The sequence below is a fragment of the Sinocyclocheilus anshuiensis genome, unplaced genomic scaffold (genome assembly GCF_001515605.1).
Source record: "Sinocyclocheilus anshuiensis isolate Anshui unplaced genomic scaffold, SAMN03320099.WGS_v1.1 scaffold197, whole genome shotgun sequence".
Taxonomy (NCBI): Eukaryota; Metazoa; Chordata; class Actinopteri; order Cypriniformes; family Cyprinidae; genus Sinocyclocheilus; species Sinocyclocheilus anshuiensis.
Window position 1 is genome coordinate 1,169,325 of NW_015540856.1, and position 16,940 is coordinate 1,186,264.

At 36.8% G+C, this 16,940-nt stretch overlaps 1 protein-coding gene across 1 annotated transcript in view; it reads left to right on the top strand.

Annotated features, from left to right (window-relative positions):
- col12a1a (collagen, type XII, alpha 1a) overlaps positions 1-16,940 on the top strand; it is an 83,701-nt gene that overhangs the window by 23,963 nt on the left and 42,798 nt on the right. The window contains exons 18-33 of the mRNA XM_016485330.1: positions 1,120-1,269; positions 1,754-1,873; positions 2,802-2,966; positions 3,065-3,211; positions 5,462-5,604; positions 5,930-6,059; positions 7,631-7,776; positions 8,638-8,767; positions 8,879-9,015; positions 11,951-12,080; positions 12,204-12,343; positions 13,719-13,851; positions 13,964-13,984; positions 14,092-14,231; positions 16,099-16,228; positions 16,367-16,506. Of these exons, the coding sequence (XP_016340816.1) occupies positions 1,120-1,269; positions 1,754-1,873; positions 2,802-2,966; positions 3,065-3,211; positions 5,462-5,604; positions 5,930-6,059; positions 7,631-7,776; positions 8,638-8,767; positions 8,879-9,015; positions 11,951-12,080; positions 12,204-12,343; positions 13,719-13,851; positions 13,964-13,984; positions 14,092-14,231; positions 16,099-16,228; positions 16,367-16,506 (2,102 nt within the window). The remainder of the gene's footprint in view (positions 1-1,119; positions 1,270-1,753; positions 1,874-2,801; positions 2,967-3,064; positions 3,212-5,461; positions 5,605-5,929; positions 6,060-7,630; positions 7,777-8,637; positions 8,768-8,878; positions 9,016-11,950; positions 12,081-12,203; positions 12,344-13,718; positions 13,852-13,963; positions 13,985-14,091; positions 14,232-16,098; positions 16,229-16,366; positions 16,507-16,940) is intronic.

Below are 16,940 nucleotides of genomic sequence, written 5' to 3' on the forward strand. Positions count from 1 at the left end.
TGAAAAATTTAAGGGGGTCTGAATACTTTCCGTACCCACTGTATATATATATATATATATATATATATAAAAAAATTCTTTAAATTGTAATATTATTTCATAATATAAATGTTTTTACTGTATTTTTGATCAAATAAATGCAGCCCTGGTGAGCATAAGATACTTACTGACCCCAAATTGAGCAATCTGGGCTTGTTTAAGGACACTCACCTTTGTCTATCTTTTCGGTTATTCACAGACATTTTATTATTCATCTTCCATTACAAAGAGCATTTCCCAGTATCTTTCTAATAATACATAGAGGGAGATTGCTGAATATTGATTGTAATCATTAGCTGTTAAAGGTGAAGTCTTTAATTTAAGACACATTTTTAGTTCTCTCGTATTTTAGTTTCGCATGCGGAGACAAATGCACTGGGATTGTGTGTACGTGCAATGCATTGACCAATTTGCGTTTGTGTTTGCTGACTTGCCTAAAGTATGTTCCAGGCTTTAGTGTTTAGGGTACAAGGGGTCGTAATTTAAATGTGAGAATTCCACATTACAATTGAGGATAAGCACCTGTTTGACTAATAAATCTATTTTAAAGCCTTAGATAATTAATTTTATTGCTACTATGTCTAGATAACACATTTCATAAACATAATAACCACAGCGTTTTAAAATATTAGCTGGCTATGTTCATTGAATATTATCTTTTTTTTTGTGCTTGAGGGAATGATCTATAAATCAGGCAATTATGCAACGTGTTCTTTTTGAGCAGGGCCAGATGGGCGGCACTTTCCCCTCTTTGCCCTTCATTCAGGTGTCTGGAGAGAAAGCAAGATGGGACACAGACAAAGACATCTCTTACAGAAATGGATTTTATAGTTGATGTTATTTAACATTAAATGTAAAAAAATGTGTTTCAAAATGCCAAATAAACAGTTTTGTCATGCTTTGCATGACTGTGTGAATGTTTTGTGTGTTCAAGTATGTCTAATCTCTACCTCCTTTATTACAAATCACAATCAATTTTGATGTTTACATCTTTTAATTATTATTATTATTATTATTATTATTATTATTATTATTATGTCATTTTATGATAACTGACTGAATTGTTCTCTGGCCAAATAGATATAATGTGCAAAACCACAGCCCAGGCTGATATTGTCCTTCTTGTTGATGGATCTTGGAGCATTGGTCGTCTGAACTTCAAGACCATTAGGTCTTTCATTGGTCGCATGGTGGGTGCCTTTGACATCGGGCCGGATCGTGTCCAGATTGGTAAGAGAAATTTATCCTGAATCCAAAGTGAGAAGATCCACAACTAAGTGCCATGCACAGGAAAGAAAAATCACAAAATATCTCAATCCTTTCTCTTGAATTCTCTCTCAAGTCTCAAGTTTCTCAGATGTTGGTTTCTCCTGAGAAAAAGACCTCATATGTGTGCTTTAGAGTTTCAGAAGATGTCTCAAAAATGTCTCAAACTTTGATTGAGTAATCAGGATACTACATTCTGTAATCAAAATCAGATCTCAGTATAACCTCCAAAACCAAATGATCTGCCAAATGATATATTATAGCTGTGTACTCATACTGGATGTCAAATATTCTCTTATAAATGTTTTACTGCTCTTCAAACATTTTAGGATAAATATCTGAGAATTTTTTTTTAATTTTAGGTCTTTTGTACTATAAAAGAGAAACTTCTGAGCAATGGCATCTTCTTATGTGTTTAATTATGAACACTGTATTTGTCCGTTTGTAGGTCTGGCACAGTACAGTGGAGACCCAAAGACTGAGTGGCACCTAAACTCTCACAGAACCAGAAAAGAGCTGCTGGATGCCGTGGCCAGTCTACCCTACAAAGGAGGAAACACTATGACTGGTATATCATATTTTATTCTGATCTATATGTCAGATCAAACACACTTGATTTGTGGTGAAATCCTCAAGTTTGTATGGAAAGCTTGTCTTCCACTTGTGATGTTTTCGCTTGCAGCTCCAATTTAAAAAATGGAAAAGTTTATTGAATCTTTAGAAAATATCTAAAGAAAAAAAAAACTGCATGTGTTTTGTTGAGTATTATATTTGATACATCAAGATGTATGGCTCTCATAGTACGATAGAGTGAGAATAATGGAACTCAAACTCGTGAAGGAAAAAACAGCTCAGTTTGCTTCAGAGACACAAACTGAGCAAAAATATGCAATTTGATGCAGATGCTGATATTTATGCGACCAAAAAATAAGATGAATTATAACGGCTTGGATGTAAATCAGTGAGATCTTTAATAACAGTATAGTAGACTGACATAAATTAGTGTAAATATCAGTTTGCACTCAATCGCCCAAAATGTCTTAGTAAGATGATATTTAAATGATCAAAACATATAATGCAATGCAATACAATCATGACTGAGAGATGAACAAATAAACGTCCATCAAATCCCTGATCATATTTGAGACTCACATTTAAACATTTTTAATAAAAAAAAATTATGTATTGATAATCAAGTAAAAGGTTTCTTTAGTTGAGTCAGTGTTTATCTTACCTTATATTACTAACTATATAAAAGTTATTCTTATGTGTACTTTATAAAAATCAGTGTTGCAAAAAAAGTATAAGCTATCAATCAGACGACAGAAGGCATTTTTTTCAGCAAAGTTTTTATCATGTCAATCATTTAGAGTCCATAGAAATGTGCATATCAAATATGATACAGTAGGTTTATAGGGTCAATACTGGTCTTCAGTAGGTTTACTGCTCGTGTTGTGTATTTAGACTAATATTACCAATATTCTCTAATTCCACAGGTCTTGCTTTGAACTACATCCTTCAGAGCAATTTCAAGAAGAATGTTGGAATGCGTCCGAACTCTCGGAAGATCGGCGTCCTAGTTACTGATGGCAAGTCTCAGGATGACATCACGGTCAACTCTCAGAACCTACGTGACCAGGGCATTGAGCTGTATGCCATTGGTAAGAACTGGTTTTCCCTTATATGAATAGTTAGTGAAAGACAATGGATCATGAGTTTTATTGGGCTTTAACATGTCTTTTGTGGTTTTGATCTCCAGGTGTGAAGAACGCAGATGAGAATGAGCTGAGATCCATTGCTTCAGATCCCGATGACATCCACATGTACAACGTGGCTGACTTCTCCTTCCTGCTGGACATCGTGGACGACCTGACAAACAACCTGTGTAACAGTGTCAAGGGTCCAGGTATCACTGAGTTCACGCTCTCTAAAACAATGAGGCTGAAAGATACAGTATTTCTGACGGAACAGGGATAGTCAATAATAAAAATGTAGAGAAAAACTGACTGGACTGTGAAAAGTTGGCAATCTATATGGGAATGAAGGTCTAATGCCAAATTTACACTGCAGAGAATGCATTTAAGAGCTTCTGATGTGGCATTTAGGCATCTTGACTGTTTAAAGGGTTAGTTCACCCAAAAATGTCATCCTAGGTGTATATGACTTTCTTCTTTCAGACGAATCCAGTCGGAGTTATATAAAAAATTGTCTTTGATCTTTCAAGCTGTTTAATGCCACTCAGCGGGTGTTGCATGCATCAGTCCAAAAGAAGTTAAATAAAAAGCGCCCATCCATTAAAAAAAAGTGTCTCACACGGCTCCAGGGGGTGAACAAAGGCCTCCTGTAGCGAATCGATGCGTTTTTGTAAGAAAAATATCCATATTCAAAACGTAATATCACTTTAATGTAGCTTGTGCTCACTGTTGTAGACTGGAAGCAGCTCCGGGCGGATGATGCATGAGGTCAGCTTTGCGCATGCGCTGCTCAGAAGTGACGCACGCGGAAGCGCAGGGGAGAGATCAAAACAACAGTCAATAATTAGAAGTACAAAACGAGGATTTGTAAATCCTTTGCTCCTGTTAACAAACGTTGTTTTTCACGAGACTCACCGGCGCATGCGCAACACTGACCTCATACGTCTTCCGAGTAGGACTGTTGGTGCAAGCTACATTAAAGTGATTGTTACATTTTGAATATGGATATTTTTCTTACAAAAACACATCGATTCACTCCAGGACTCCTTTGTTCACCCCCCGGAGCCGTGTGAGACACTTTTTTTTAATGGATGGGCGCTTTTTATTTAACTTCTTTTGGACTGAAGCAATGCAACACCCACTGAGTGGCATTAAACAGCTTGAAAGATCAAAGACGATTTTTAATATAACTCCGACTGGATTCGTCTGAAAGAAGAAAGTCATATACACCTAGGATGACTTGAGGGTGAGTAATTTGTGGGCTAATTTTCATTTTTGGGTGAACTAACCTTGCTGCACAGAGGTGGCATAAATGCATTTATACAAAATAGGTGTTGTTGAGCTGAGTCAAAGCAGGCATAATTTAGTCTGGCTTTTATGCTGCCTTACATCTGTATATTATATTACATTAAGCAGACAGTCTACTAATACTCTAATGATTGCGAAGTTACTTATGGTTAGTAGAGTGTCTAAACCGGACTATCCAAATAAATTGTTACCTGTATTTCTAATCAATCTCATTTTTAAAAAGTCCTTAGGCTAATAATACACACATACAATGTCAGCATGTTGATGGAGTGCTATCAACAGCTACGTCCTGAAAGGTTCAAGAGTTGGTCTTTCCTTTTCTCTTTCTTTTTTTCCTTTTTGCGAAATTTGAATACCTGAAGGCTTTGACCTTTTCATGATGAAACTTTGAGACTTCGAAACCCGATCCAGGCGCAGACAGATGTTCCAGGCTCCACAAGAAAAAAAAATGGCTAGAAGCAGCCCAGTCTAGAAATGAGCTGAAAAAAAAAGACATGACACAGTTAATATTCTCCATACTCGAACTTTTGACTGATTAGTATTATCTTCTGACATTTCAAGACACATTGAGCATTGTTAGAGCTGCTACAGTGTCATAGCTCCTGTAATCTCTGGAGGAAATTCTTCTCCTCTTCTTTCAGTGTAGCAAAGTAAAATATGAGACATGTAAAATATGATTCCTGACATTAACCAAAACAACCAGCTCTGACATGATCATAATATTTCAAGATTTCAAATTTGATTTTAAGCAAAAAAGTATTTAACAATCAGAAAAAAGGACAAAGGTGTCCGGAAAATCAGAAAAAAAAAGACTCTCAGGATCATTGGGATGTAAAAAAATACTACAATACAAAAACCTTGACTTATCATTGATTAAACATATTAACATTTTATAAATTTTTTTACACGATATTCAGATCTACACAAATATAACTTGGTAGCACAACCAACTCGGCTGTGTTGTGTAATGCTGAATGAGTTTTTTGCAGCAGTTTTTATCTTCATAGTAGCATTGACTTCTGTTAGCTGTGTTGTGTTTGTTTATGTGCATGTTTATCAAATTTGCTCAGAAACAGCCCTGATGTGACAGTCTAATGTTGGAGTATATGAGGGGTCAAAGTTTAGACCCTAATCACCATCATTATCCCTCACAGGAGGAGGCCCCGAGCCACCCACTGATCTAACGACCTCAGAAGTGACCCATTACTCCTTCCGTGCCACCTGGGTTGGCCCCGATGGACCCGTGGAGAAGTACAGAATAGAGTATGCGAGCACTGCAGGAGGAGAACCACAAAAGGTATGAACACTTCACATGTTTGAAAAGCATCACAATTACTATTGCCTATTGTTAGGGTTAAGGATTTGAAGCAACCCTAAGAATTAAACTTTATTGTGCAACTCATCTAAAGCTCTTAATGCAATGCACATTAACAGCAAGAAAGAGCAAAGGAAGACAAAGTGAGGCTTGATGCATTTCATGTTGAGCCAGAATGATTTCTTCAGAAATCTGGAAGTCCGGAGACAATTTGGAAAGGCTAACTTTAATTAATGTGTTTTCTTTGCAAACACAGTCATGTCCTATTCTTGTGAGTTCTCACTTTTATTCTGTTCCTCTGTTGCAGTTGATTGTCGATGGGACGGTGACGACTGTGGTCTTGGAGAATCTCACTCCTCTGACGGAGTACATCGTGAAGGTTCACTCAGTGGTGGGAGAGGACAGCAGCGACCCCCTCAAAGGCTCGGAGACGACATGTAAGTGTGCATTTACCCACAATTCACTCATCACCAGAACAGCCAGAGCCAATTCCTCAACAATATGTATCTGAACACCAAAAAACACTGTGAAAATCATTAATTATTTGCACAATCGACAAATGTAATTGTTGTTTTAGAAGTACATATTAATGAGGATATGGTTCTGCACTTCTATATAGCATGGTAATACAGTTTACTGCATTGTAATGCCTTGTTTTTGGACATTTTACACAGTAATACTATGATATTCTTTAAAGTACCTTGGAGTACCGTGGAAATACCATGGTATTTGAATGTAGTAATCATTCAATACCAGTGGTATTACAGTCTCACACCATTACTGTACCATGGTACTGCCACAATACAAAGATAGACACTTTATTGTATCATACAATACTTGGGTGAATCTCACAAAAACATGTCTGATTTAAAATAATAATAATAAATTAAGTAATACTTTTATTCAGCAAGGCCGCATGAAATTGATCAAAAGTGACAGTAAAGACATTTATAATGTTACAAAAGATTTCTATTTCCAATAAATGCTGTTCTTTTGAACTTTCTATTCATCAAAGAATCCTGAAAACTAAAATTGTATATGACTTCTACAAAAATATGAAGCAGCACAACCTTTTTCAACATTGATAATAATCAGAAATGTTTCTTAAACAGCAAATCAGCATATCTGAATGATTTCTGAAAGATCATGTGACACTGAAGACTGGAGTAATGATGCTGAAAATTCAGCTTTGATCACAGGAATAAATAATATTTTATAAATATTACAATAGAAAACAGTTGTAGTATTTCACAATATTTTTGTTTTACTGTGTTTTCAATGTTTTTTTAATGCAACCTTGGTGAAGATAAGAGTCTTCTTTCAAAAACATGAATAAATCTTGCCAACAAATGACATTGTGATTTCTTTTTAATAACATGTCAATACAAAAACTGTAATGGTACTGAAAATGCTCTTAATTTTTATTTGCAAAGTGTAATTTCCTATATTTTTCTTAAAATACAGTTCAGTTCTTGACAAGCTTTGTGAGATTCCCTCTGTAAAGTGAAATATTGATATTTAAGTATCATCTTTGCTGTTTAAAAATGACCAAGATTTTCTGATGTTTAGCCAGTTACTGCAAATAACATACTATGCAATGTGTATGTGCTTATATTGCTGTTCCCTTTTTTGCCACATTTAATTTTTTTAATTCACATTATGACATCATCATTCCTTTCACAGCGCTCTGAATGTAACCATGTTTCATACGGCATGATGCTGCTTTGCACCACAAAGTGTCAGGGAATTATTTCAGTTGTTGTCTGTGTGTCGACATTTGCATATCTGTTTGTCTGTCCGTCTGTCATTCATTTCCATCACGTGAATATCCCATGATTATTCTCATCCAACCATTGTCTCTCATGGCATTCCATTCCACCGTGTCACACATCCATCATTCCATCCGGAATGCTTCCATGTTCCCATTCGAGCTTCAGTCGGCTTAGATGGATAGTCAGGGATCAAATTGCACAAGAGAAAGAGAGAAAAGTCATGTTCCCCTCTGTAGTGCCTCTCAGCGCTGTGAGGAACATGAACATCTACAAAGTGCGCTCCACCACCATGAATGTGAGATGGGATGCGGTCGAAGGGGCCACAGGCTACAAGCTTCTCTACGACGGCCTTAATGCCACTGAACCCTCTGTGGAACAGGAGGTACGGTGACGCCACACATTTCGACCACTGCCCAGTCTGCTGTCCCGTCTCATCTAGTTAGTCAGCCTTTTGGAAAGTTCAGTTTTGAAGCTGAATATAAAAAAATAAATAAACACAAAATGTAAAAAAAAATAATTTTCATCAGGACTTACTGGAACAGACTAAATGTTCTAATGGAAACCCAGTGGTGCTATGCAGTTGAAATCTGTCAACAACTATGACATACTGTAGCAGAAAGAGGAAATGTAAAGCATTTTTGGAGATATTGTAGATACCACAGGTGGTAGGTCTCCATTTATTGGGTTCAAAAACATCTTTTATATTGCAGATTTTGGAAAATAACAGCTCATTAGCGCTTTGGGGCTTGTTAGCACAGTTGTGTTTTGGATACTTATCCCCCGCATTTCTGCATGCACTTATCCTCCGTTTTCTTGAATAGCTTTACATCAACATGAAATCAAAATGAACCCTATTTACTTTTCAGCCATTTTTCGTCATGGTAACTTTGTAACTCTTTGTTAAAAACTCTTTGTTAACTCTCTTCTTCTCTGAAACGATTTTCTTTTTGGTTGACATCATCATGGCCACGAGAACTGCGTTCAGCCTAGTGTTATTTTAGTATCACTGATGACTTTCTTTTAGCAATTACTGATATTTGTTTGTTTGTTTATTTGTTTGTAATAGTTTTAGTTTTAGTTAGTGGTAATAACCCTGGTACAGCATCCATATCCATTCATAAACTATCTGGGAAATGCTGGTTCAACCTGGTCTTTTCAAGCATTGGCGTAAATAATTTTTCCATCATGTTCCCTTGAACAAGTCCACCATCCCTTTCATTTGTGATGTGGTTGACTTTCACAGATACGTGTGAAAGGAACAGTTACTGACGTCCAGCTGAAGAAGCTTCGTCCCAACACGGCCTACAGCGTGTCCGTCTTCAGCCTGTTCGGCGATTACGCCAGTGACCCCCTCTCTGATCAGGGGGTGACCCGTAGGTGGCACTAGGGCTGTCTTCCCCTCAGCAGGGATGTTTAGCTGGCCTATCTGTTTCTCATCGTTTGTTCGTCTTTTTTCTTTTTTTGTATCGCTCCCTTCTCTGTAGTGTCTATTCCTCCATCCGGTGAGTTGAGTATCACAGACGTTACCCACAGCACCATGCAGCTGGACTGGGATGCTGCGCCCGGCGCTGTTCGTAAATACATCATCACTTACAAGCCAGAGGATGGAGAGGCGAAAGAGGTAAGGTCAAACTTGTCAGCTTTCGGTGAAATTCATCCTTTCTGACATTGAAATAGGCCATTCATGTGATTTGCGATTATGTGAATGAATATCTTTTCAGAAAAGTTTCAATGGCATTTTCTTTTCATCTTACCTCCGTATGATGCCTAAAATTAGTGTTTATAAATGCAGTGCTGCTTTACGTATGATGTGACCGCTTCCATTTTTGTTCAGACCAATTGCATATAGCATACAGAATCACTGATTAGGCAGAAATGTGAAAGTGAAAGTGAAGTGACATGTGGCCAAGTATGGTGACCCATACTCGGAATTTGTGCTCTGCATTTAACCCATCCATGTGCACACACCCCCGGAGCAGTGGGCAGCCATATTGCTGCGGCACCCGGGGAGCAGTTAGGGGTTCGGTGCCTTGCTCAAGGGTCTCACCTCAGTCATGGTATTGAGGGTGGAAGAGAGTGCTGTACATTCACTCCCTGCCGGACCTGAGACTCGAACCCGCAACCTTCGGGTTACAAGTCCAACTCTCTAACCATTAGGCCACGACTGCCGTGTGCACAGCTTATCAGCTGTTGAACAACAATCTTGTTTTCAAATGTGCAAAGCCTTCCTAGGTCACTGTGGAAGCCTTCCTGTGGAAAGATTCCTGTCTGTTTACACAATTCATCCAGGCAGACAACCAAGAAAGAGGCACATGTTGATGAATTTGGGACCTTTTAACATATCAGCAATTACGTTACACAAGTCAGTGGAGACGGCAGCTGCCGAGAGAGTACAGCTGATCTCCAGAGCTTCGGTTACGGCGATCATCTACCAAAGATTGCAAGAACAGACAGACGTTAATAAAGATGGAGTTTTGAGTGGCACGCAGCAATCCAGTGCTTTGGGATGTGTATTTTATGGGTGGGATTTTTTTCCTATGATTTTTTTTAAGTCTCAGTGGCAGTTTTGGCCTCAGCTTTGCTCCACATCCTGAAGTATTAATCATGACTTAGTGCTGCTCATAACTCTTCGTTCTGGGATGAAAAGATGAAACAAACATGCACACAAATGTGGGTCCAGGTGGATGTAAGCCTGAGGAACCCGACAGATGGCAGCAGCTCCTGTTACTGACACTGGATCAAAGATCAGGTCTAATTCTGCAGGAACTTTAAAGTGCTTTTATATCTATTGAGGCTCCATTGCTTCTCTCAACGTCAACCCCTCTCTAGCAAAAAAATGCATCACATGATTGCTATCATTCTGATTTTAGGTAGGACAATCTAGTTTCGAAATATCATGTTTCGTTCCGGAATGATTCAACGTTTCTGAATGAATCGGGTGAGTCGATGATTCAATAAGCCATTAATAAAGACAGCTGCATAGTAGTATACTGCTCTTACTATTTTTAGCATATCTTTTAATGGCATAATTAGTAAGAGTAGTATGCTAGTACACAGTGCCGAAATCAGCAAGTCACTTGCTTCATTCCTGAATGAATCAGCTGTTTTGAACAAATCGGTTGAATGAGAAAATCAGCGACTCACTCATTAAGGCAGTGACTTGTTGCCACCTACTGGTGGATTTAGTTTCATATTTAAAGGGTTAGTTCACCCCAAAATGAAAATTATGTCATACTCACCCTCATGTCGTTCCAAACCCATAAGACCTCCGTTCATCTTCAGAACACAAATTTAGATATTTTTGATGGAATCTGAGAGCTCTCTGACCCTCCATAGACAGCAACGCAGCTGAAATGCTGAAATGAAACCACAAAATTACATTACGACAGAAACGTAACATGGACATTGGTAAAACAGTCCATGTGACATCAGTGGCCCAACTTCAATTTTGCGAAGCTACGAGAATACTTTTTGTGTGCAAAGAAAACAAAAATGACGACTTTATTCAACAATCCTTCTCCCCCGAGTTACTGTCTTCAGCCAATTTGGAGCGTACCACAACACATATGCACGCTTTACCCTAAGTGTAAACAACGCTGATTACGCCGATTATGTTCATGCGCGCGCTTGCCCCCCTAACGTAAACAACGCCGATTACGTTCTTGGGTACTCTCCAAAATGGCAGAAGACGTAACTCGGGGGAGAAGGATTGTTGAATAAAGTCGTCATTTTTGTTTTCTTTGCACACAAAAAGTATTCTCGTAGCTTCGCAAAATTGACGTTGAACCACTGTTGTCACATGGACTGTTTTACCGATGTCCTTACTACGTTTCTGTCTGGGAACATTTCAGTTGCATTGCTGTCTATGCAGGGTCAGAGAGCTCTCAGATTCCATCAAAAATATCTTAATTTGTGTTCCGAAGATGAACGAAGGTCTTACGGGTTTGGAACAACATGAGGGTGAGTAATTAATTACATAGTTTTCATTTTGGGGTGAACTAACCCTTTAAAGTGTAATTTCATAGTTTTTATTCAGTATATTTTATATTTAACACATGCATTTCCTAACATTATTTATGCAATGGCAGTATAAATGCATCTCTGAGCTACATTAGAATACATCTAAATGCCACTTCAGATGCAGTTTGTGTGAAAAATAAATAAATAAATATTTTTTTTCAATGTAAAGTGTGATCTGGATTATGTAATCATATCCCAGTAATTAGATATTATGTTTTAATATCAGATTACAATTACATTTTTTAATAACATAACATATTCAGTGCTATGTGATAAACGAGTTAGGTCAAAAGTAATCTAAAAGAAATGAGTAGTCAGATTACATTACCTAAACTGTGTAATCTAATAGATTATGTTACTGAGTACACTTTACGCCATGTCCTTTGGAATCAGTAATGGATTATAATTTGTAAGTAAATACCCATTTACTAGCTAATTGCCAGTTCTAACCAGTCAAACCTTGACCGTCTCATGCTGCCAAGTCTCTTTGCTGTGTATCTTGTGGCCATAACTGCACTTCTCATGTTTCAATTTAGCTTGAAGTTGACGGAGATGTAACATCTAGAGGACTGGATGATCTCATTTCCCAAACGGAATATGATGTGGCTGTGACTCCTGTGTATGATTCTGGGACCGGAAACCCAATGCTTAACCAAGCCATCACAGGTAACAGGCCCAGGGGATCCATTATCTATGAATAACCTCTAAACTGAATTAACATTTGACTGCTAAATGTTTCAAATGCTTAGTTGTAACCTGAAACTCAACTTATCATCCTGTTCGTTCTAGACGTTGTCCCTGCTCCGAAGAACCTGAGGTTCTCTCAAGTGACCCAGACCAGTTTCAGGGCTCACTGGGAGCATGGCGCTCCTGATGTCTCCCTCTATCGCGTCGGCTGGACCAAGAGTGGAGAGAACAACTTTCAATATGTAAGACATCAGAGACTAAACTTGAGTTCTGATACATCAAGTTGAAGTACTGAAGATTTGACTCTTGACTGTGTATTTACTGTCCTTCCCATAAAATCACAATTATTACATGCATACATTACACTCAGAGGTATAAAGTATTTGGGTAATAGTGCTGTTTTTGGGGAATCTGTACTTTCCTTGAGATGTATATGTGTACTTTTACATTTTTACATTTACAAAGTAAAAATAATACTTTTTACTCCATTTCAATTTCACGTAGACTTAAAAGTACAAAGTACACATCATATGACTTTTTTTCTAGTTATTTAAAAATGAAAATTTAATTTGTGTCTTTATCCTAATGTAATTTTGAAAGATGAGGGTGAGTAAATGATGGAAAGTCAATTTTTGTGTGAAATGAGCTCTTTTCAGACACAGACTCAGTCTGAACTACAGTAATATAATGTTTTATAATAATCATAATAACCATTGCTGTGGATAGATGAACTTGAGTCAAGTGTGAAAGCGGTTCATGATTAGGTTTGATTATTTGTCTAAAAATCACTATTTTCAAGTGTCACTGTATTATAATTTGCTGCTAATTTTAGCTGAAAGTATTCAGGTAACATGTTTAAGGGTATTGGCTTGAGTTTAACATCTGCTGTGTCCTATGTAATCAGAAGAATGAGAAAAGAGTGATTTTTGACAGGATACATTTTTGAAAAATACTTAAAAAAAATCACTTGTTTTCAAAGTCAATTTAAAAAGCCAAGAATGTTTAAAAGTTAAAAGTGTTTATTTTCTTAGTTTTTAAATACTTAAGTACAATTAAATGTGGATACTTAAAAAATACACTTGGTGTTATTTTAGCATAATTGAGATATTAGTAATTATCATAATTTTATTCATATTTTGAATAGTTTATATATATATATATATATATATATATATATATTCCAATTTTAATTTTAGTTAAAGTTTTAGTTTTTTGTGTATTTGTGCCATAATTTAATTAATTAATTATTATTATTATTTTTAATGCCTATATTTATTTTTTTTAAGTTTTAATTTCCAGTTTTAACTAAATGAGAAATGTTGTTTTGGCAACTAGTTGAAATAAAACAAGTTTACTTTTTTATTTCACCTAATGAAATGTTTTTTTTTTTTTTAAGTACTTAGTAAATACTTTTAATTAAATAAAAAAAATTGACAGTCTCTAAATTTTTTTGATAAAGTAACTTGTACTTTTTACTTGAATTACAGTTTCTCAGTACTTTTTTACATCCCTGCATGTAATAGTGATTGTCAGTATCTAGCAGTTGTAGTATTTGCGTCTCAGCATTGCACATTTAGCTGCTGTTCAGTATGTAGCTAATACCACTGTCTTCCTCAGGATATCCTGAGCAGCGAGGACACCACTCTCCTTCTGGAGAACCTGGAGCTAGACACTCTCTATGATGTTTCTGTCACTGCCATTTACCCCGATGAGTCTGAGAGCGAAGATCTTCTGGGCAGCCAACGCACATGTAAGAAACCACAAAATCCAAATGATAAACTTTTTCCATCTACTGCACTTCAGACACCACATGTGCATTTTACAAACTCTCACTCTTTTTCTCTGCACCCTTCTGACTGCAGTGTCCAAGGTTATTACACCCGGTGAGTCTGTTGTTTTTAAGCTATGTGACATTTGACATTTGAATTGCATATGGATATGAGGATGTGTTAGAACACAAAAATGAAATATCAAATGTTGTTTCTTATAGCTCCTAGTGGACCTCCTCAGAACCTCCAGGTGTTCAATGCGACTACCAGCTCCCTCACCACCAAATGGGATCACGCTCCTGGAAAAGTGCAGAACTACAGGATCGCCTACGTACCGGTTGCAGGAGGAAGATCACAATCTGTAAAGAACATTTCAACATTTTTTATGTTCATATGACCTGGCTGACTGATGATAGTATTACAGGTGATGTGTATCATTTCCACTAGCAGCACCAACCAGAAACAGTATCTGTATTGAATTCAACCAAAATTCATTCATTTGGAAAACAAGATTTTGACTGCTTCCAAATGTGATTTGAATGATTATCACAAAATGTTTTGGATCCTGAAATTGTATTGGACCAGGAATTGTGCACATCACCTTAAATTGACTGATTCAAAGCAACACAAAGAGTAAATCACAGAAATAATCTGTTGGTTAATGCAAGTACTGTTTGGAAGTGTATACAGGTGCATCTCAATAAATTAGAATGTCGTGGAAAAGTTAATTTATTTCAGTAATTCAACTCAATATTCTTAGCTGAAGAGTCATCAAGAGTTTACCATTAAAGTGAACTTTAGGATAATTATAATATGATAATTATAATAATGGCTTATGCTTGTTGGTAGTTATAATCTTAATGCGTATGAGCATTTTTTTCAACATTAAGAATGTAAGTTTATCACAGTTTATCACCATTTTAAGCACCTTTTTTGCTTTTAACTAATTTTAAACGGTCCTATGTGACACATGCATTGTTGAAGGTACGTATATACCATATAGCCGTTTTAATTGAATTAATTAGTCAATTAATGAGGTCTTAAAAACTGAATCTACATTACCATCAAAACTTTGGGGTCAGTAAGTTTTTTTATTTTTATTAATACTTTTATTCAGCAAGGATGCTTTCAATTGATCAAAGGTGACAGTAAAGACATTTATAATGTTTTTTTTTTCTTCTCTTCATCAAAGAATCATGGTTTCCACAAAAATATGAAGCATCACAATTGTTTTCAACGTTGATAATAATAAGAAATGTTTCTTGAGCAGCAAATCAGCATATTAGAATGATTTCTGAAGATCATGTGACAAACATTCAGTATTGATCACAGGAATAAATTACATTTTCAAATCCATTCACACAGAAAACAGGTTTTAAATTGTAATATTTCACAATATTACTGTTTTTACTGTAAAAAGAAAGTGCTGATGAGCATAAGAGACTTCTTTCAAAAAATTCTTACCGACCCCAAACCTTTGAATGGTAGTGTATGATAGCAACACAATATATTTCTGTTAACTTAGATCTGTAGTTTGTATTATGTCTTTAGATTAATGCCTGACTCTGAATGCGCATTTAATATTCCCTACAGGTTGCTGTTTTTTTCAGTGGCATGCTGGTCCAATTGAAACCTTAAAGCAAATCTTAAGCTGTTTTAAGATGTTTTTGTCTGCAGGACTACTATCATATTATTTTCCATGTTTTCCTGCTATCTGAATGGGTGCAGAGGTGTCGTTTTTCTATGCTACAGTCATTGCAGTCACTTTTCCAGCCTCTGTTTTCTTCATCAAGAAGGCAGAGGATTTACACTGGCAGCAGTCATAGGAATATCAGCATAAAACTGCACGTTGTTTTGCTCCACTGAAAAACAGTCCTATCCGCAATCATATTTGTGATGTGCCTTTCCTGACATTATCCAGCATTGCTGAAAATTGCTTAAGCTTATTTAAAGGAATATTTTGGGCTAAAAAGCGCCATTGATTACCACAGAAAATGATTATAACTCGTCCAAAAAATGAAATCTTGTGGAAAATAAAAATCCAATTTAGAATAATATAAATGCATGGCTGTAAATATGTTTGTTTTATCATACTGAGGAATGAGTCAAAATAATTCTATCATAATTTTGTGGTTGTCAACATTACGTCACAGATACAGCTATAGACACAATCAGTGGAGCTGATCCTTTGAGTCATTTGACAACACTATTCATTCTCTCTGTCACAGACACAGGTTGGAGGGAAGAAAAACACAGTTATTCTGCAGAAACTGACTCCAGACACTCCCTACTACATCACGGTTGCTGCAATCTATGCGAATGGAGATGCCAAAGACATTTCTGGCCAAGGAAAGACATGTGCGTCACATGACTTTACCACATTCATAGGACCTGTTGGTTACCCAGCTACATTAATGCATTTTCAGATAGTATGTATATTACATAAATGAGGTCTTTGTCGATATGTTGAACAGAGTGTTATGTGTGTGCCCATAGTACCGCTGGGCAGTGTGAGAAACCTTCAGGTCACGGACCCCACGGTCAGCACTCTGAATGTGCGCTGGGAGCCGGCTGAGGGGAGCGTACGTCAATACAGGATTTACTACCAGACCGTCACAGGGGGCGCAGAAGACATGGTACGTCCGGGTCAATTATATTATGCTCCGGGTCAATTTGACCTGTGTTTTTGAGTTGTCTGGATGTTTTTCTTGAAATTGTGTGACCGTTTCTCATTTAGGGTTATAAACTTGCTTGCGAAGTTGTGACATGCTGAGGTGTTGTAGAATGTGCGTTTGAAATGTCTTATTACGAATGTGATGTTTGAGTGTCAGTTTGATTTTCTGACATGGTTAAAGGCAGGTACACCGATCCGGAATTAAGAAAAAGTTATTTTGTTAGGTCAGTTTCTCAACTGCCCTCTGAGGGTATTTACATTTACATTTATGCATTTGACAGACCCTTTTATTCAAAGAAATGTGCACTACGTTGGAGGCGTACATTTGTATTAGTTTATGAATGTGTATTTTGTTGAAAATCAAACCCTTGATCTTGTTTTTTTTTTTTTTTTTTT